At 34.6% G+C, this 21,399-nt stretch overlaps 1 protein-coding gene across 8 annotated transcripts in view; it reads left to right on the top strand.

The window, feature by feature from the left end:
- LOC131163633 (uncharacterized) overlaps positions 1 to 18,333 on the top strand; it is a 36,542-nt gene extending 18,209 nt beyond the window's left edge. For 2 of the 8 annotated variants that reach the window (XM_058120255.1, XM_058120257.1), the window contains exons 8-11: positions 5,132 to 5,231; positions 10,159 to 10,354; positions 12,606 to 12,757; positions 17,870 to 18,333. In XM_058120255.1, coding sequence (XP_057976238.1) covers positions 5,132 to 5,231; positions 10,159 to 10,354; positions 12,606 to 12,630 — 321 coding nt within the window. In that variant the 3' untranslated portion in view covers positions 12,631 to 12,757; positions 17,870 to 18,333. Of the gene's footprint in view, positions 1 to 5,131; positions 5,232 to 10,158; positions 10,355 to 12,605; positions 12,758 to 13,134; positions 13,273 to 17,869 lie in introns of all 8 variants that reach the window. The other 6 variants (XM_058120259.1, XM_058120258.1, XM_058120263.1 and 3 more) reach the window with 4 other exon arrangements.
- The last annotated feature ends 3,066 nt before the right edge of the window (positions 18,334 to 21,399 follow it).

Below are 21,399 nucleotides of genomic sequence, written 5' to 3'. Positions count from 1 at the left end.
TGTCAGTTTCTTTTGTGCTTTGTGGCATTGGATACTATTTATGAGGTCAAAACTCCTCTGTTTCAAAGAAGGCAGATTGGTGGAGATGCAGATATCAACTAATAAGATGAATAGAGAGAACTACTTACAGGGCTCCTCCATATTAAGTTTTTCTAACTACGACATGTAAATTGAATTACACTTACTATCCACATTCAGAAGGATGTGATGTGCAGGTATCTGACAACTATTGCTAGATGTTGCTTGGTCTTGAAACAGTAAGGAACTAATTTTGAGCATATCACTACACTTGGGAAACTGTAAAGTCTCAGTTCAGTGAATATTTTTTTGTCATAAGTATTGAAGTTGGTGCATATGTCCACACACAAGTACACAACATAATTTCTGTTATCAAAATCTGTCCATGGTTTTGCCTTGAGTAAATGAAAAAATCAAATTGATAATATTTTGAGAGGTGTTTGTCTTGCATTTTTTCTACTAGCTTAGAAGTTATACTAGGTTCAACAGCTGATTTGTCCTGATCTCAGATTGTCAAAAGGATTAAGCAAAAGGAATCGTAGAATAAAGTTATGAGTTAACCATGGAGGATAGCTGTTGAGCTTCTTAATTAACATTTCAAGACATGCTGGCAAGTTCATCCTCCTAATTTGTGAGATGCCATTTAATGGGAGTCTTCTGTTACCGTGCTTGCTTGTCTTTGGGCTTAAAGTTCACAAACCTTGTGTTATCATACACACACACACACACACACACACACACACAAAAATAGATAAAGAGAGAGTGGTTTTTGGACTCTGTGTGTGCTCGTATTCTTCCTGGTAATTGAGTTAATATCATTGAACCTGAGTGAGGGCCTTCTCAGTGCATTCATATGCAGCTAAGGGGGTTGCAAAGCTGGAAGTTGTAGACCAGAAAGGAGATTGGCTTGATGTTCAGTCAGCTAAACTAGATGCAGTTAAGCTAGAAGTCCTAGAATAGAAAAGAATTGGCTTGGTGTTGAGTTGACTGTACTAAATGCAGCTGTATACACGCGCGCACACACACACACACACAGAGTGGTCTATTTATTTATTTTTTCTATTTTTGGAAACTACTGGTGCTTAGGCCTTGCTTTTTGAAGTTTGTGCTCTTTGATTTTGATCTCTACTTTTCTGACCATCCCCATGAACTGTGACACCAATCAGGCATCAAATCCTGGTAAAAAATTGCAAGTGAAATATCACAGAAAATGATAAAGGAAAAAATTCAAAATACTTGAGAATTTGAGTTAATGTTTTTCAACAATATCCCCCATTTTCTGAGTCAAGAAGATTAACAAAGTCCATTAGTGATCGAGGTTGTAGTTATGCATTTTTTTCCTTTAAAACCCACTAAATAATATTCAAAAGAAAACCCAACTGAGAGCCCCAAACCCAAAATTATAACTTTCTCAACCTTGGGTTTAACTCACAGACAACCTTAAAACGCCGCCACCCCCCTGTTTATCCTACTTTGTCTCATTGGCTAACATTATATTCTCTCCTTCACCTTCATTAAGCATTTATTTATCTTTGTTTAATATTTCTTAAAATTTTAAATTATTCAACTGCAAGCACACTATTGTGACACTTCATTGTTTTTCTTAGCTGCATTTTTTATATTCTATGAATTCTTATCTGTTGCATATAATTTTATTTATTGATAAATTTAGCTTGAAACTCCGCCTATGATGCACTTAATGTCCTAATTTTTTCACATACAGCCGGTCCCAAGCCCGGGTTAAGGAGGAGGGTTGCGTTAGGTAGCTGACAGCTAGCGTAAAATTTGTCAGATCACTATGATATGAATCCTTACCGAATGTTTGTTGGGGCGCCCCCTACGAGCGACGCGTTGCACTTGAACCACCCAAGTGTAGCGAAAAGTGGGTGAGGGTGGGCTAGGTCGTCGCCCCGAAGCAACGCTTCGTGTCGGTGCCCGGGTACGGTGTCAACTGTGCGAGTGTTCCTGCATCATTCTGGACGTGGGCAGGTAAAGACGTTAGTTCAGGAAACTAGGATTAGATTAGCAACTTGGAATATAGAGACACTTACGGGTAAAAGCATGGAAATTGTGGATACAATGATTAGAAGAAGAATTAATATAATTTGCCTTCAAGAAACTAAGTGGGTGGGGGAGAAAGCTAGAGAAATCGATAAATCAGGATTTAAACTTTGGTACACTGGAAAAGAAAAACATAAGAATGGAGTAGGCATTATTATAGACAAAAACTTAAAAGATAGCGTTGTGGATGTAACTACAGTAAGAGATAGAATTATAAAAATCAAGATGGTATTAGGACAAGAGATAATAAATATCATTAGTGCTTATGCTCCTCAAGTTGGCTTAGCAGAAAATCTTAAGAGACAATTTTGGGAAGAATAGTATTATACAACGCATACCAGGGACTAAGAAAATATTTATAGGAGGAGATCTGAATGGACACGTTGGAAGAGATAATAAAAATTATGGGAGGATACATAGAGGATATGGATATGGAGACAAAAATGAGTCTGGGGAGATGATCTTAGACTTTGCTATGTCATATGATTTTAGTATAATGAATACTTGCTTTAAGAAGAGAGAAGAACACTTAATAACCTTTAAAAGTGGACAAAATAGAAGTCAAATAGATTTTTTTTAACTAGGAGGGTAGATCGTTTATCATGCAAGGATTGTAAAGTTATTCCAAGTGAAAGTCTAACCACACAACATAGAGTCTTAGTGTTAGATATATGCATTAAAAAATGGAAGAAAAAAGATAAAATAAACCAGTGTAGGAGAACTATATGGTGGAACCTAAAAGGAGAAAATATAATAAAATTTAAAGATAAAATGATCAAAGATGTGGATTGGACCTTAGAGGATGGGATAGATTCAAATACTCTTTGGAATAGATTGGCTAGCTCTATTAAAAAGATAGCAAAAGAGATTTTAGGTGAATCAAGGGGAAGATTCTCAAATAGCAAAGAAAGTTGGTGGTGGGGATAAAGATGTACAAAAAATCATAAAGACAAAAAGAATTTGGTATATAATGTGGTAAAAATGTAGAAAACAGAGATAACTTTGAAAAATATAAGGAGGCAAGAAAAGATGCAAAAAGGGCCATTAGTGAAGCTAAATATAGATCATTTAATAGTTTGTATGATAGATTAGGTACAAAAGAAGGGGAAAGAGATATATTTAAACTTGCTAAAGCTAGAGAAAGGAAGAACAAGGACTTAGGAAATGTAAAATGTATAAAAAGTGAGGATGATATTGTCTTGGTTAAGGACGAAGATATCGAAGAAAGATGGCGAAGTTACTTTAGTAAGTTGTTTAACGAAAATCAAATAGAAGGCTTAAATTTAGAATTGTCAAATGAGGAAAAGACTAAAAATATAAGATTTATTCACAAAATTAGAGTTAACGAAGTTAAATTTGCACTAAAAAAGATGAAAAATGGGAAAGCTATGGGACCAGATAACATCCCAATTGAAGTTTGGAAATGCTTGGGTGATAACGGAATTATATGGTTAACTAATTTATTTAATACAATTGTAAAAACCAAGAAAATGCCAGATGAATGGAGGAAAAGCACTTTAATACCTATATACAAAAATAAAGGAGATATTCAAAATTGTGATAACTATCGTGGAATTAAACTTATGAGTCATACGATGAAACTATGGGAAAGAGTAGTTGAACAAAGATTAAGGTTAGAAACGAAGATCTCAGAAAATCAATTTGGTTTTATGGCTGGGAGATCTACCACAGAAGCTATTTATCTTTTAAGAAGATTAATGGAAAAGTTTAGGGAAAAGAAAAGGGACTTGCATATGATATTTATTGACCTTGAGAAAGCATATGATAGGATACTTAGGGAAGTTCTATGGTGGGTTTTAGAAAAAAAGGGTGTATGTTGTAGGTATACCGATGTCATTAAGAATATGTACGATAGAGTAATGACTAATGTAAAGACTATAGATGGAGAAACTAGAGAATTTCTAATTACCATAGGTGTACATCAAGGATCTGCTTTGAGTCCATATCTTTTTGCTTTAGTGATGGACCAATTGACTAAGAGTATTCAAAAGGAGGTTCCATGGTGTATGTTGTTTGCAGATGATATTGTATTAATTGACGAAACTAGGAATGGAGTAGAGGCTGAATTAGAATTATGGAGAGAAGCTTTGGAATCTAGAGGCTTTAAGATAAGTAGAAATAAAACAGAATATATGAAATGTAATTTTAGTAATGATAGGAGGAATATTGGAGACAATGTTAAACTTGATGATGAAGAAATAAATAACACTTGTAGATTTAGATACCTTGGATCTATTATGCAAGCTGAAGGAGAAATTAAAGATGATGTAATGCATAGAGTTAAAGCAGGTTGGGTAAAATGGAGAAGTGCTTCAAGTGTTCTATGTGATTGTAGAATACCCTTAAAATTGAAAGGGAAGTTTTATAGGACAGCTATAAGACCAGCTATGCTATATGGATCAGAATGTTGGGCGACGAAGAAACTTAATATCCAAAGAGTAAAAGGTGCCGAGATGAGGATGCTTAGATGGATGAGTGGTATAACATTGAAAGATAAATTAAGGAATGGACATATTCGTGGTAAGTTAGGTGTAGTTCCTATAGAAGATAAGATAAGAGACGGACGACCCAGATGGTATGGACACTTGCAACGTAAGCCTTATAGTGCACCTGTGAGGAAGAGTGACTTAGTTACTGTGGGGGGCACTAGAAGGGGTAGGGGTAGACCTAAAATAACTTGGGAGGAGATAGTGAGTAAAGATTTAATATCCTTGAATCTATCAAAAGAAATGGTCCATGATCGCATAAATTGGCGGAAAAGGATTCATATAGCCGACCCCACTTAGTGGGACTAAGGCTTGGTTTTGTTGTTGTTGTTGATAAATCTAGCTTGTAAAACCTTTCTTAGGCCTGCATTTAATACCAATAAAAGAGGCAATGTTTCATGATCTCTTGACTGTTTTTATTTTCCAATGTTTCCTACTTTTTCCACAAAAACCTGGTTTCTTATTGTATGAGTTGGAATAAAGTTTATGTCCACACATCTTACAAATTTTTTTTTTTTTGTGGGGGTCGGTGGGTGGTACAATAGGTTTATCCCATTTCAGCATTGGGCGGTCCGCAATATATATCAGCACTCAGCAAACCATTTTCACATATCCCAATGGTTGCTTCTCAAGGCATAACACTAGGTAGGTAATTTAAATTTTAAACTTTGTTTTTTCACTTGTAGGCTGTGGCCCCATGTCTTTTGAGTTCTTTGATTTCTGCTTTCTCTGAGATGTCAATCTTGTCATTTCTTTCTTCCTAGGTGTCAATGTTCTGTTAGCAACTTGAGAAGTCATGAAATGCCATTACTTAATATCAAGAAGAGGTTTCCGAAGGATGAAGTTAATTGTCAAGACTTTTATGTGTTAATAAAGCTGTATGCTTTCTGGTTCACTAGCTTAGATGCCCTTAGCCTCTTTAGAGAATACGAGAATATCTAGCACTCCACTTTTGGGTTTTTCTAGAAGCAGAGACATAGGAGAGCAGTGCTCCCCCCCCGGGGGGGGGGGGGGGGTGTGTTGGAGATGGGATAGAGAACTCATTGCAAAGAGTGAAGGAGCAGAACTCTTGTAGAATGCCTTTGGCTACTGTATTCACACTATCTTATGGCATTTATAACTCAGCCCTTTAAGCTAGACCACAAATATCAAATAGTTTAAGCTTCTACCCCACAAAAAATACTGCTTGCTGAACGTAACCACTTTTTGAGCGAATTTGCATCTCAAAGTGAATTTATGGGAAAGGGGAATGAATATGTCCACTCAAAAATTTCTCTAGCACAAAATTTAAATTAGCCTCAATATGCTTTGTACATTAATGGAACTTTGAGTTGAAGTAATATAGATGGTAGCCTGGTTGTGATAATATAGCTTCATTGAAAAAGGTTTCGAAATAGACTTTTGTGAAAGAAACTTCAACAGTTCATCCATATCAATGAACTGCCTTATGAGCAATTCTCCTGCACTCTGTTTGTGCATTAGATCATGCATAAAAGTTGGCTTTTTGGTTTTCCAAGGAGCTGAATTTCCTTCAAAAAATATAAGGGAACCATTGTTGGATCTCCTATGAGATGCTGAACCGGCCGATTCTGAGAAGACAATAAATATGCATATGGTACCTATAAATCAAATCTTATTCCTACAAAGAACACGATATGCACATAACAGCATTTTGTGAGGCAACATGGGCTAATGCAAAAATTACCTCAAGAGTTCTAATGAAAAGAAATGTCTAGTCAAGAACTGTTCAAAATTTTAGTTTACCTACTAACCTCTTGGCATGTAGGATCAGCCATCAGACCCTTGATAAGCCAATAGATTCACAACATCCATTGGAAAGTGAATTTGTTTACACTTCGAGAGATCTGTTTTTTTTTTTTATTTTTTTTATTTTTTCTTTTAAGGATATCGAACAGTCCAAGAGGCCTTTCTATTGTGGGAGGCTTTCAATATCATTTATCTCCTTGGATCCAAGCCCAAATCCCATCTCAGGTTGTTCTAGAGCTGCCCCCAAGTTGTCAGGCCCAGAGTTCATTCAATAACTGTTATATGCAGCCCAGAGACTCAATCTGTCATTCATCTTCGAAGCAGACACTAGCTTTAACTCCGACATTGCAATGTTTGTCTTTTAAGCAGATTCAAGAAGTCCAAGAGGATATTTCTGCTTCACATGAAAGAAACAACAGTGTCAGAAGGGTTGAAGGGAAAGGGGCGACAGGTTCAGGTCAAACAAGTCAGGGGGTTTGGCTGATGATTCTGTTCTTTTGGTGGGAAAGGAGATTCATGTTGAGGAAAGAACTTCTGTTGGGCTTTCTGCAGTGGATGAAAAAAGGGTGGTTGAGGTTCTATACAGAACCCCCAAATTCTTGCGAGGATGAGAATTGGGGGAAAATGTTGTTTTGGGGGAAAATTTACTGATAAGCTACCTCAAGCAAGTTTAGGGGCCGAAAGACCTATTCTCATCAGAAGGCAACGCAATGAATGTTGGAATGAGGAGAAAGTTTGAAGAAAAGCTTGTTATTGCTAGTGAGATAACAGGGAAAAAAAAAATTTACGAGAGAAAGGAATAAGTTTATGTATAGTGGAGGAGCCAATTGATCATAAGACTGATACAAGTGAGAGGATTAGCATATGCAAGGAAAAGAATAATTGGGGGATGTTTCAGATAATGACAGTGAGGGACTTAGTGATTTTGATTGGGATGGGGCCACGGTGGCTTGCTTTTGGATGAGGGTAGGGAATAGTATGGTTGTCTTTCTGTCTCATCTGATTTGCTTGAGGATTTAAGGCATGTGCTGCCATCTCCAAATGGAAGGATTGGGCGGGAGTAGTATATTTGATAATGATGGTATGGATAAAAAGAAACTGTATAAGGATGGAATTTCGCCCACCCCTGTGGAGAAGATTTCTAGGAGGGGTGGTCTAGAGCTTCAGAATTTGATGGATAAATTGGATTGACAGATGTCTGATTCTAGAGGAAACAAATTCGGCTAGGTGGTGGTAAAACTAAGGTCAAAAGGGTCAAAAGGAAATAGCAAATTTGTAATGTTCGCTGAATTATGCTGGAAAGGTTTTAAAAAGGTATTTGTTTACTTATTGTTAGTTATTTCTCTATTTTTTGTTTTTATTTTTATTTTTTATTTGTTCAGGTTTACCTATCCTCTTCTAGGATATATTTTCTCTCTTTCCCTTGATATATCTTTTTTTTTTTATCCTTTTTTTTTTTTCTGTAAAGAGATACTTTTATTAGCGGGGCATCAAGGGGATGCCACCCGGTAGTACTAAAAGGCAACCATTCTGTAGAGTGTCACAAACATCAAGATTTACATTATGATCATTCACAATTTGCCCACCTTGCCAGCTGGAAACAATAGCAATCCACTGCTCTTTGCAAATCTGAAGCAATGTGGCTGTATCTTTGAAGGCAGTCTTATTTCTTTCTTTCCAAACACACCAAAAGATGGTGAGAGGGGTTTGATTCAAAGCTTTTTGCTTCTCCTTGGTGGCTTGATGCCTTTCCGAGCCCAAATATCCCCTCCCATGGAATTTTCCTTAACCCACTGATATACAGTCAAGGACAGAGCCAGGGGCAGTGGAGAAGAATGTGGTTGACTGATTCTGCATCAGGTATGCAAAGAAACATCTATTTGTAACTGTAAGCCCCCTTTCTTTAGATTGTTAAAGAGTTAAAATATTTCCATGTGTAGACTTCCAAACAGAAAAGGCAAGCTTTGAAGGGGTAGCTGTCCTCCCAATGTGAATCCAAGGGGAGTTGTTTCAATTTGTTCCCATCGAAGAGAGCTTCTTGTAGGAAGATCTAACATTGAAATCACCATTTTTGTCCAAAGCTCATATTGGTTCACTGGGGATGTTGTGGTATTGGAAACTGTAGAGATTGCTGTTTAAGTCAGAGAGTGCATGAAGTTCCCTTTCTGCTACATCCCTGGAAAAAGGAACATTCCAGAAAATCCCCTCATCAGTGATGACTGATGAGGGCATCCTTGTCATCCAAAAAAAATATCCCTTGACAATCTGTTGCAGATTATGAGGCTGCGTGAGGCTTATCCGACCGTATTTGCTTGAGTTTCAATAGTGGTGGACACATCTTATCTTTTCTTATAAAGCTTGTAGTTTATAAAACATATTGTTTGGTTTATTTGTTAAATACTTGGTGTATCCAGATTTTTCAAAAAACTTTCTTGTTTATTTTTTCCAGAAGATTTGGAAAGGGCAAAGGTGCTATCAGCTTTTGGCATTGTGCTGTCTTTGCCCTTTTTTGGGATATATCTGTAAAGAAACATTTGTATTTTTAATAGCCGTTCACTGCCTATAGTCTATACAGTTGCATTGGGATGGAGTTGGTATTCTTGTTTGGGCGCTTCAAATGGGTATGCTATTCATATTTTCAGCAGGACGGGGTGATCACGTTGCCTGACTCTCTTATTAAGTCTCCTCAGTGAACTCACTATGCTGTCAAAAGACTCACAATGTGCGGGTTGGTTGGCCAGTTCTGGCTTGCTCTGGCCCTACTACTCCTGCCCCCACTAGCTGTTGCTCGAACAAATCATAGAATTTCTTTCCGGGAAGCAGACACCACAACCGTCCAAAAATAAAGAAATTGGAGTCTCCATCGAATGACGAACTTTGAATTATTTTTTGTTAAAACATTTTCTTCAAAAAAGGTCTTATTGATCAAAAGGTGTTTTGGCCTCTCAACTCATCCCAAAATGATACATTCTTGTTCATGCCATTTCTTAGAACACAAAGAGATATTTTATCGAACTTAACATTAATTCTTTACTGGTGAACACATAATTAGATGGGTAACCATTCTCCAAATGGGTGATATTTGGGGTACCTGACAGCTTCCTGTGGACAATTAGATTCCTAGACCCTTTCTATTTCCTTTTTTAGGTTTTTCCTTGTTTTTCCCTATTTTTTTAAAACATAAATAATAATTTTAACAAGAGTGACAACGACGATGTGGCAACTCCATTTAATTTTCTAACTATCACATGCATTGTGACAGATTCTTAGCATAAACCCTGTGGAAATACTCGTCGCTATAAGCAGTCACCTGCTATTAATAGATACAGCTACAACAGCTGTAGACGTCACATAAGACTGCTTCTGTATCCTTCTTAGCTAAAAAAGTAGAACCCTGAAGGTTGTAACAGTAACTATATGTATGACAGCAGTCACAGATAAATGCCTCTACAACCACCTCATTCACTATAGCCAGGACCAGCACAATCTTCATCACAAACTGTGGTGCATCCTTCATTTTCACACAATAATCTCCACGTTTATCTTAGCACTTGGCAGCATGGCATCCTCTGTCATCATGATTAACATCTATAGCAGCAAATCCAAATCTCTTGAGAAGTAAAGATATCTAGATTGACCGTTTGAGCTCAAAGGAAAGAAAGTATATAATATAATGTTCATTATTAATTCCATTATTCATGTTTTTTCTTATTGTATTTGAACACCCAAATTGGAAGTCGAGTTGGAATATATGCCCCTGTTTACTTCAAGTGGTGCATTTTTTATTTGTTTTTCTTGGCTACAGGTACAATGCACATGGGTTTAAAGCAGGTATTTTTTGTGGATACAGATTCAATTGGGGAATATATTGCTCAGGGTGCATCATCTGTTGTTTTATCTGATGCAATATTCGATAGAATGGCAATGAGTGAACAAAATTTTAATGGCATTTATCAACTTGCGCATGTTGCTGCTTTGCATGGCAGTGGAGCTGTAAAACAGTGAGGATATCTTTTGGTCATTTTCGTAGCATATTAATTGATTTTATTTTTGCTAAATTTTTACATAATAATCATTATTAATGTTCTTATTTTTATTTTCCACACAAAATATGTTGTAGAATATAAAGATCTAAAAGTCAGGAACGTGGTAATATAATTTATCTTTTAGTAGGTTCTATGGTTGACACATGGTGGCTGTGAGATGCATATCTTTTATGTATATCAATGATTTAAAAGGCAAAGAAATAAGATGAGGCGTTTTAGCCCTTAAGAGGTCAGACATTAGCCTTAAGGTGTCAAAGCATAATCTTTGAGAATTTTTTTAGATAAAAACATGTAAATAAATTACATATATTTTAAAAACAAATAAAAAATTAAGAAATTACAAATAAAAGATTAAATTAATTATAATAAAAAATATGAATTGTAAACTACTTGTTGGCCATTCTTAAAATAAGCACTGGAGTTTGTTTAGTAAATTATTCCAAGAGATAGCTATAACTTATAACATCACAAAGCTCAAATTATTTAAAAATCTAAGATGCAACTTTCAATTATTTTGGAAAGACCGAGGTTTAAGAGTTTTAGAAATCAACCTATATTACAACCTTCCTTCCATATAAACATGCAGTGGCAAACTTCCCCTGAGGCTTGGCAAAAAGATGAGGACCTCCCCTGAGGTTTCAAAAATCTCAGACCTTGCTTGAGATTTCAAAAAATCCCACAGACTTCCCTTGACATTTGACTTTTGGGACACTTGTATCCCTTAAAAAAATTGTCTTTTTTTCCAAATTTAAGGAGAGATCTACGTCTTTTTAGCAAACCTCGGGGATGGTCTGTGGAATTTTTGAAATCTCATTGGAGACCTCTAGGATTTTTGAAACCTCAGGGGATGTCCTTGTCTTTTTTCCAAATTTCAGGGGAGGTGTCTTTTACCCTAAAATTTTTTAGCCAAATCTAACTTGAGATTCACACACCCAAATATGTAGGTCTCAACTAAGAAGGCGAAGGCATGCCATTTATACAAATGCATAAGCCTTAGTGTGCAATTCCTTGCCTTTTTTTGAGATACGGCCTATAGGCTTGGCCTTAAGGTGGTTTAAGGATGCCTCATCTTGAGGCGAGCCTTGATTGATCCTTTTAAAATATTGGTGTATATCATTACAAGTTGGGGGTGTAGCAGCTTCCTGGTCTTCTGAGCTGTTTGTATATTATAGCATTTGATGTTCTCTAGAGATCTTATTATATTAGAGGAGCAGCCTTGGTGGATTGGCGAGTGGATGTGATGAATTTGAGTTATGGAAATAGCCCCTAGACATGCAGGGGGAAGGCTGCATATATTTAAAATCTTCAGCTCTGCTTTGATGGGAGCTTCTTGCATTGGCCTTTTTTTTTTTGGAATTCTCTGGAGATTGATATAAGGCAGTGTATGAACTTCTCCTCTTATTGTCTTAATAGAAACCCATCTCCATCCCTCCTGCCCCCCCCCCCCTCTCTCTCTCTCTCTCTCTCTCAAATTTTTCTCGTTTATGTTTAAAATTATGATGTGGCTTGAGTTGTGATCTAGTATGGCATAAAATTAATTTGATTGTATCCAAGTGAAGAGAATTCAATAGCCTCAGAGATGCCATTGAATTTTCCAATTTAAATTTTTAATATTTCTTTTTCAACTCAACCTGTGCTTTGAATAGAATATTTTGTAGTTATTTTTAACAGTTTATAAAAAATGGTAAGGGAGATAATTAAATGATTATATGATTTTATCCTATGCCTTTGTTTTACACAATATTCTTAGTATGGGTAGTTTATTTGGAGGAAATTTAAAAATCTTGGAAACTCAGCTTCTTTAGATTCTACCAAAGCTTGCTTTTGCATGCATGTGTATACACACTTCGCTGCAAATCTGTCAAATTCCTACCTAGCTTAATAGAAACAAATTAATTTTGTCTGTTATGCTAAATAGTGTCCAACTGTTTGTACAATAGTTAGGTCAACACGTGTTAATGTTCAATATTTTCTGTATGGAAGGATCAGGGTGAGGAATCATTGCTATTCATCAAAATTTTGTATCTTCCCTCAATTGTGCTTGGATTTTTTCCCCTCCGCATAATCAAATGAAATGAATATATCGCATGCATGGGGTTTGAGAACAGAAAGTTTCGACTGGTCTAAGAAGCATATCTAATGATTGACTGTGCATATGTGCTTCATATTATTTGTGCAACTTCTAACAGATTTGGATGTAATGCAGGAAGAAAAGGAATGCAATTAACTAATTGCTTCACGAGTAGCTGATAATTATCATCTTGCATAACCTACGAGTACATCATAAATTCATCAGACTACATGTTGTTGATGTTTTGACTCAAGTAACATATCATGCCATGGACTCCAAAAATTAAGGTAAAAGCCAATTCCTTGGAATTTATCGGCTATTAAGTTGAGACATCTGTTCTTATAGTTTCTTGATCACGCAATGGACCTTTCTAGAATTGAATGCCAGTCAATTGTCATCTGACTTGATCAAATAAAACATCAGTTTTTGTGATACATTTTTCCCGTACTTGCATGAAAGTAGGTCACATGCATATCTTTACTTGCTAGCACATGCTCTGTGAGGTGTGTGTGTGTGGGTATGTCTATTTATGTTTTTACGTTATAGAATCTGATTGCAGTCAACTACCCTTCTCTATAAAGTTTCATGTAGACTATGCCCCAAGCTACAAATACCAAAACATATGATGAAGGATATTGTTTTACTTGTACCTTTGACTGGCCAGAATTACAAACTGTGAGAATAAGAAATCCTCCAGCAGCACACTGAAAGCATGGTTCAGAATAGTGGTAGCGAGTAGCCTTAGCGTAACATTAAAGGGTATAAGTTGGAAGGAGGAGTAGCTGATGCTATGAAACAGGAAGTGAGTTTAACAGCCATGAATTTTTTTCAAGCACACACAATCTTAGGTTATTGGTTTATTTGATGCTTTAAGCTCTTAAGCTCTCAATCCTTCTTAAAAAGAGTTCTACTGCATTTTGGATCCTTTATCTCAACTTATTAACTTTGTTTTGTAAGGACTAAATTTTACATTGGCTTTTGACACTCATTGACAGAACATTTATACATTTCTTCACTTTTTGGTCTATCATATGTGTGATAAGTTAATTAATAAGATAAATACATTATACACTCCATTATTCAATTAGGCACATGAGGCATAAAACAAATAAAGTAAATTAAACAAGTTCTATTATTTTATTTGTTAAAATAGTAAATAATCTAATAGACTTAGATCAATGAGTTTATAGTTATATTGCATAACTATAAATTAAGCTTTAAAACTATAATGTAAAAATTTATAAAACATATCAATAAATAAATAAAGTACTAACAACTTGAACACTACTACAAACTACAAAAAAATAAGGTTGCCATTGAAAAATAGAAAAAAGGAATATCAAAATTACTAGTACTATGCCAACAAATTTCTAATTAATGCATCTCTAGTGAATGTTGATAAAAAAAAATTTGTAGCATTTATTGTCCTCATTATTATCCTCTCCACCCTGTCTTCACATAGCTTATCGAGAATGACTAATGAAAGAGGAAAAAAGAAAAGTTAAAATAAAAATAAAAAATAAAAAAGACATTTTGTGTTGTAACAATCCTGTAGCAGTTATAATAGCGGTCTGTAATGACTGCTGCTGTCTGTAAATTTTTCTTCCTACAGATTTAGCAGTGTATAACAGTATCGCTGTATCGGGAACCCAAAAAAACTGTTACATAAAGGCAATACATAACAGTCACGGTCACTATTTAAAACCATGCATAAAAGCTATTACAATAGTGCAACTTTCCAATCCCTTAGGAGATCAAACAATGAAATCCCTTCAAAAAATAAAAAAATAAACAAACAAAACAAACCAAAGAATGTATCCAAAAAGAAGTGCAGAACACAACTCTATTAAGATATAGAAAATCAATGTAATATGAGTTTACCATTCAAAATGCACTTGTCAAGTGTTTTACTTTATATATTCACTCGCTGTCTAATTTTTTTTTTCTCAGTTTTACTGTACATTCAGCGTGCAAGTGGGAGATCAATGTGCCACAACAAATGGATTCATGTATATTGAAGTTGTTAACTTAATAAAATTTAAGATGAATTTTTTACTATTTTTAAATACAGTTTGTCACATTCTTGGATACTATATTTTATAAAATCTAGAAAATTTTCCAAATTGAATACTCCAAAATCATTACATTATGATCATTTCTTGGTTAAGATTTTTGACTGAATTCCTCTAAATGTATTGAATGGATTGCTGGTGGATGGTGGATACAATTTCTCAAGCATAAAGTGCTTTTATTGAAGGTATTTATATTTTAAATGATACTTTGGTGGCTATTGTGGTAAAAGAGGATACTAATATAATTGTAGAAGAGAGATGAAATGCATTGTTTTTGAAGATAGATTTCAAGATGGCGTATAATGAGGTTTTCTTGATAAGGTTTCAGAGAGAAAGGGTCTTGGGAAAAGATAGAAGGAGTCGATTAGAGGACGCCTGTTCTGTGATTTTTTTCCTGTCAGCATGAATGGAGAGCCTCTTAGAGGATTAGACAAGAGGATCCATTTATTCTACTTATTCACACTCGTGCTTGATACTTCGAGTAGGATGCATGGTAGAAGGGTGGATAGAAGCTTAGTGAAGGAGATTAAGGCACAGTATGATGATTTATGTATTTTACATTTAATATTTGCAAGATATTTACATCATATATTTTTTTTAAAAGGTGATTTTTACATCATTTTCTTGCCAGCTGATAAGGTAGTTTTCTTATGTGCTAGCTCTCTTGTAAATTTTTAAAAAGTGTTGAATTTGAGGAATAATTTGTGTGAGATTTGGTACTTGGTAGTGAGCATTAATTTAAAATTGGGTGTTTTTTCTTGTTATGCTAGCAAGATAAGGTGTTTTAAGCTGGCCTATCACTTATGTAGGTGTTCACATAGGAGGTTATTGTGCCACTTCTTTAGAAATCTGATTTTGGAAAAAGTGGATAGGAGATTGGATGGGTGAATGAGGGCTTCTTGACACTAGAGGGTCAAATTACTGTCATTTCATTCTATCCGGTTGAACTAGAGTGGCTTATGAGTTAGAGAAGTTGAAGAATAACTTTTTACAGTAGGGTTGGGGGACTGGATTAGAGATTATCTGGTGAGTTGGGATGCAGTTAGTACGTCGAACAGAGTGGAAGGTTTGGGTGTGAGTAATTTGGTATCGAAAAGCATTTACATGGTGGGAAAATGGTTATGGCAGTTACTTTCAGAACCTAGTTCCCTTTGACACAAGGTACTTCATAGTATGGCCTTCAACAGAATTGGTGGAATGCTAAAATTGGAGCAAATGTTACTTATGTGGGCCAATTTTTTGTTTCACATAATATCCTATTTCCCTTTTACACAATGTCGCCAGGAGTGAGATACTTTGCTTTTTGGGAGGATCATTAGTTTGTGAATGCTCCTTGGATTTTTGTTTACCCCTATCTTTTTCATTTGTCTATCCTTCATAATTCTTTGATCTCTAACTTCTTTTTAACTCAAGGGAGTGGGAACATGAAATTTTCATTCTATGATGAATTTTGAGTGAGAGGGAGACAAGTGATGTGATGCTTTTGTTTAATTTGTTGGGTTCTTTTCGATGCATCTGGGGAGGGATTAAAGGAGTTGGGCTTTTGGTGATCCTGGACCTTCTCTTGCTATCCTTTTTTCACTCATTTGATCACATTCCTAATGCTTTTCCCCTCTTTTCTACACTTTTATTGGAAAAAGTACATTTCCCTAAAAATAAAAGCTTTCAATTGGACTGGACCTCTAATGAAATCAATATTGGTGATTTGCTTCAAAGAAGAACAAGCAATGAAGCATTTTCTCCTAATGTTTGTTTGTTCTGTTATCGAATAGGGAGACTTGTTCTTATTTGCTTTTGCTGTTCCTTTTTATGGGGTATTTGGAATAATCTGTTTTGTGTTTTTGGGGCCTATCTTCTTTGAATAGCCTTTGTTTTCTTCATTTTAAGGGTTTTGAGGAGAAAAATAGAGGAGAGGTCTTTGGATGTCTACATCTTTTGCAATTATTTAGTGCATCTGATTGGAGCATAATGCTTATAGGGCTGAGTCATATTTAATTCAGTAGGGTCAATTTAACCGTGTACTTAACAAAAATTAGATATAGGTGATAAGTTATAAGAGAAAAAATTGTGTTACAAATCAGCTATTTGTGATGAGAGAAAAAAGATGTAGGGTTTGAAGGCCTAATGAGAACATTACACTAGTTTCTGTGGTATGCTTTGAGCATGAGCGGTTCTTCTTTCATATGTTTTCTCATCTGTAGATGCTGCTCCTATAGCTTGTTAATGTCTCTGGGGCAATATGTTATTGAAAGGTTTCTGAATCTGTTGGTTCTTGTATGGGCTAGTAATATGTGCATCTGACCTTTGGTTTTTGCCCTTGACTATTTGGGTTGTCTCATTGGCATATTTAAGTGCTGCCATGAGCCGGTTTGTGCTGCCGAGTATCAACTCGTGCTGCCCTCTGTTTAATACATGCATGCTCTTTGCCATTGTTCAGCCATTGGAAATTGGTGTCTAGTTGCTGTTAGAAAAGGCTACATATGCTGTTGGAGTTTTTGAAGATACTATGTTCTTTACAGTTTGGTTGGTGTGAATTGTGGGATGATTGCTGTGGTTTGCTTTCTGATTGGTAACTATAGATTCCTGTGAGCTGCTGTGAATGTTGAGTTTCACTGATTTTTTGTTTTTTGTTTTTTTATTTTTTATTTTTTATTTTTTATTTTTGTTGATGCAAGTTGTTCTGTTTTCGTATAAGTTGTTCATCTGTGAGTGTGTGTGCGGGACAATGACTCCACCCAGTGACTCCAGGGTAACCAGCTCTATATGTGTTTTCATGCCCTCTCTAGAGTATAATCCATTTCATATTGGAAAAATGTAACTCCGGCTGCACAATGCTCCCTTGCCGTTGAGGGCCATTCATTTCATATTACTTCTGATTTTATTAAATTAAATGAAGGGCACATTATTTTGGGCAACAGCTGTTAACAGTCTGTTAAGCCAAGTGGAAAGTTAATACTTAACAGTATGTCACCAATTATCCCCTAAATGTATAATCTGATAAACTCGGTGTAAGAGGATGCCCCAGTGTGGGCTTCCAACCAACCTCTGTGTAAGGGGATGCACATATTTGTCCTATGTTGTCATTGCAAAGTAGGATGGACCCACAAATTAGCTGTCTTTTATGCTGATGAAGTCTGAAAAAATTGGTTTGCGAACATCATAGTGAGTTGCGTTCCGGTATTTACAAAATTGGTGTTGCTAATTTTTGTTCTTTTTTTTCTTCAGTTCTCCTTTTTTCCAAAATTTCCTTTTAACCTACTTTCTGCTTGTAAATTATGCCAATTTTATAGTTGTTCAATTACATTTATCTTTTCTCACGTTGTCCAGGATCTCAAAATGAAGAAGCTGATTAGTGGAGGGCATAAATCTGGTGACTTATATTACTTGGATGGTGATCCTTGTGATACTGCTTGTAAAGCATCCACACAACCTACTCCATTTCAAAGACATGTCACTTTTATCATCTTGTCAGCTGGGTAAGTAGGCCGTCCTATGCCCCATGAGTTGTTAATAGAGTCGGCATCCTTTTCATTTAATGCACTCTGTTGTATAGGTCCTTTTCAAGTTACTTCCTGTTGATTTTGATATTTTGCCACTTTTATTGATGATTATTCAAGAATGAAAAGTGTGTTTTTCATGAAAGATGGTTTTGAGTTCTTTTGTACAGTCAGATCTTTATGCGCCGAGAGTTACGTTCAGTTTGGTGCTAACGTTCATATTTTGTTGTGAAGATGTTAGAGTTCATTTTAATTAGAACAAGATTTTATTCAGTTTCACTTATTTAACAGAAATATGTAATGTTCTATTTTTCCCCTTATGTTGACAAATGCCGTATGGTGGTGATTTTAATTTGTTTTTCTACGGTGATATGGAAAGAACTTTTCTGGGTTAGAGTTCTAGTCTACATGCATTCTCCCATCTACACATGCTATTGTCATGCTAGCAATTCCACTAGATTTAATCAGGCTTGATGAATGAATGGGGGTTTGGAGTCTCTCTTTCCTTTGTAGTCATGCTTGTTGATAATATTTGTTCCAAATTAGGTAAATGATGAGTATAAGCATTACTCAAACTTGTTGCTACTTTAATATGAAGTAACTGCTTTTTGAGTCGGGAATGAATTTGATAGTTATTCTTGTTACCCAAACTTACTATTGATCGTGAATGTGGGTTTGAAGTCTCTCTTTCCTTCGTAGTCATGCTTGTTGATATTATTTGTTCCAAATTAGGAAAATGATAGTATAAGCATTACTCAAAACTTGTTGCTACTTTAATATGAAGTAGAATGAATTTGAAACTTGTTACCCAAACTTACTATTGATCCTCCTAAAAGAGCAGGTGGAACAAAAGTTGGTAGAGACTAGCAGTTAAACAATCTATTTGGTCATTTGGGAAAGTGAGAAATACGTGGGTGTTTTTTTTTTTAAGACCTTTTGCCATTACGGCCTGTTTGTAACTTGAATAATATTAAAGAAAGAGAAAAAAAAAAAAAGGAACGAAAAGGAAAATAGGAAGGATTTTATTTTTCATATTTGATAATCAAGAATAGTGAGAAAGAAATAAAAAATATTGCAAATTAAGAAACAAAATTTTAATTGTACACATCCTTAAGATTTGACTATTCCTAATTTTTAATGATACTAAAACAATTCTTCTTATTTTCCTTTTCTTTCCTTTTCTTAAGTAAAATTCTTGATCAAAATTTATCATTAAAGTTCGGTAATTTTATGTTAGTGGTATCAGGTTTGAATTTGAGATGTGGAAATAAATATACGAGATAGGATGCAGGTGACCTCTTGTTTTGTACCTCGGTCAACTTTTAATTTACAAAAAAAAAAAATCATTACAGTGTTGATGATGAGAACTTTGCATGGGGATGTATGAACACCCACCAGAATTTCATACTTGTTATCTTTCTTGACAAATAAGGTAAATGGAGAGACACATAACGTTTGGTTCATGTAATATTGCACGTCTCCTTAGCATTACATTTTTGGTGATCTTATTTCTTAAAATCATATTATCAAGAATTTAGGGTTGAGGTGCTTTGTTTCCCTTATACATGGCACATTTGTGGGAATATTAAAATAAGATGCACAAAAGTATAAGTGATGGAAGGAGACATGGGTTGTCTTGGGAAAAAAAATTGAAATCATTCTCAATGAGTTTATCATAAGGAACTTAAATTTTCATTAGATTCAGAGTCATGATGATTCAAGAGAACCTCCACACTGAATCCCAACTAAAGATTTCTTAGATTAAAAATCCATGGATGACCTTGCTTGATTAATGAATAGATAGATTGACTGAAAAAGATTGTCTCTAACCAAAATAAGGGGGAAAAATATTTTATTACTTGCAATTTCTACCTCTATAAAAAGAGTTCCATCTTGTCAATTTATTCTCCCTTCCATCATCAATCATTGTTAAGGCTAGGGTTTCAATATGTTTAGTCAAGTCTACCCTTATGTTATTATCAATCATGATTAGGGTTGTAGCTTAATTTGGTATGTAGGCTATTGATAACTATAAATTTAATCTACTTAAAGGGCAGGGCACTCGGAAAAAAAAAAAAATAGTCTTCACAAATATGTTACTAGTTAAAGTTTAAAATTTTTATATTAGAGTGTCAATTTAAATTTTATGATGAGTGAAATGAGATATAGGATGGGGCATGTGATGTCTCTCTTACGCAATGCAAGCCCAACACATACAAATATATGTGAAATTATTAGATTCACCAAATATATATATTGAACATAATATGATTCTATTGTGTGTAAGTATTTTAATTAAATTAGATAATATTTTCACACATAACAAAATTATTTTAGATCCGATGTATATACCCAGTGAATCTAATAATTTCTTGGAGCAACACACTTGTCAATTTGGTAGGGTTTTGTTTTTGTTTCAAGAGGTGCTTCTGTGTCCGAAAGCATGAACGAGAAAAGAACAAGATGTTCCTAAATTTGACTTGTGTTAGTTTGAGGTTACCTTTAAATTTTTCGAACATTTACTTTTGAGAATAGACATACACAACACAATAATACAAAAGATATGTCGTCATCACAAAATAAATGATAATGTAAAGGTAATTATTTTCAAATTACATAAAAAATTTCTATTTCTATCATAATCCATGTAAAATACGATAATATAAATTTTCTATAACTAATTTCTTTTGAGTGTTATATTCTTATATAATTGAATTAACCAAATAAAAAATTTATCTTCTCACGTTTGTCTATTGCCTTACCTGGATTCATTTAGGATGCTCTAACATTTGAGTTTGCACTTAATTGCATTGTTAATAAATTGAACTCCTAATTCTAAACCAATTAAATGAATAAAAAACTTAATTCTACTAGTTAACATTCCATAATTAAAGTTGTTAAATTAATAAAACATTATTTCTTCAATTAATGTCCCTCTTAATCATTTCATATCAATTCACAACCTAAAATAACAATTTCCACAGTTCTAAACGTACAAAGAGCATTGCTACACATATCATTTGCATACACAATTATTTATATATTTACATATGTTAGTAATTGTACAAGTGAATCACATTAAGGCTGTGGTTCAGTTTGTTTTGTTAGAATATATATGGGCTAATTTTTTATTACATTTTATCCAAATTTGTTCAAAATTTTACTCCAAACTTCCATCAACAAATCAATTTCATAGAAAAAATTTACTTATCTAATGTTTTTCTAAATAATATTCAATTGTTCATCAATACCCATCAAGAACATGATTTTCAAGTCTTATATTTATATTTATATAAATTTGAACGAAATTTAGTATAATTTATTATACGTTTTTATGTAATTGTATACATATGTAAATTC

The sequence above is a fragment of the Malania oleifera genome, chromosome 9, assembly GCF_029873635.1.
Source record: "Malania oleifera isolate guangnan ecotype guangnan chromosome 9, ASM2987363v1, whole genome shotgun sequence".
Lineage (NCBI taxonomy): Eukaryota > Viridiplantae > Streptophyta > Magnoliopsida > Santalales > Ximeniaceae > Malania > Malania oleifera.
Note: the sequence above shows the minus strand (reverse complement) of the source record. Positions and strands in the feature narration are given on the sequence as shown.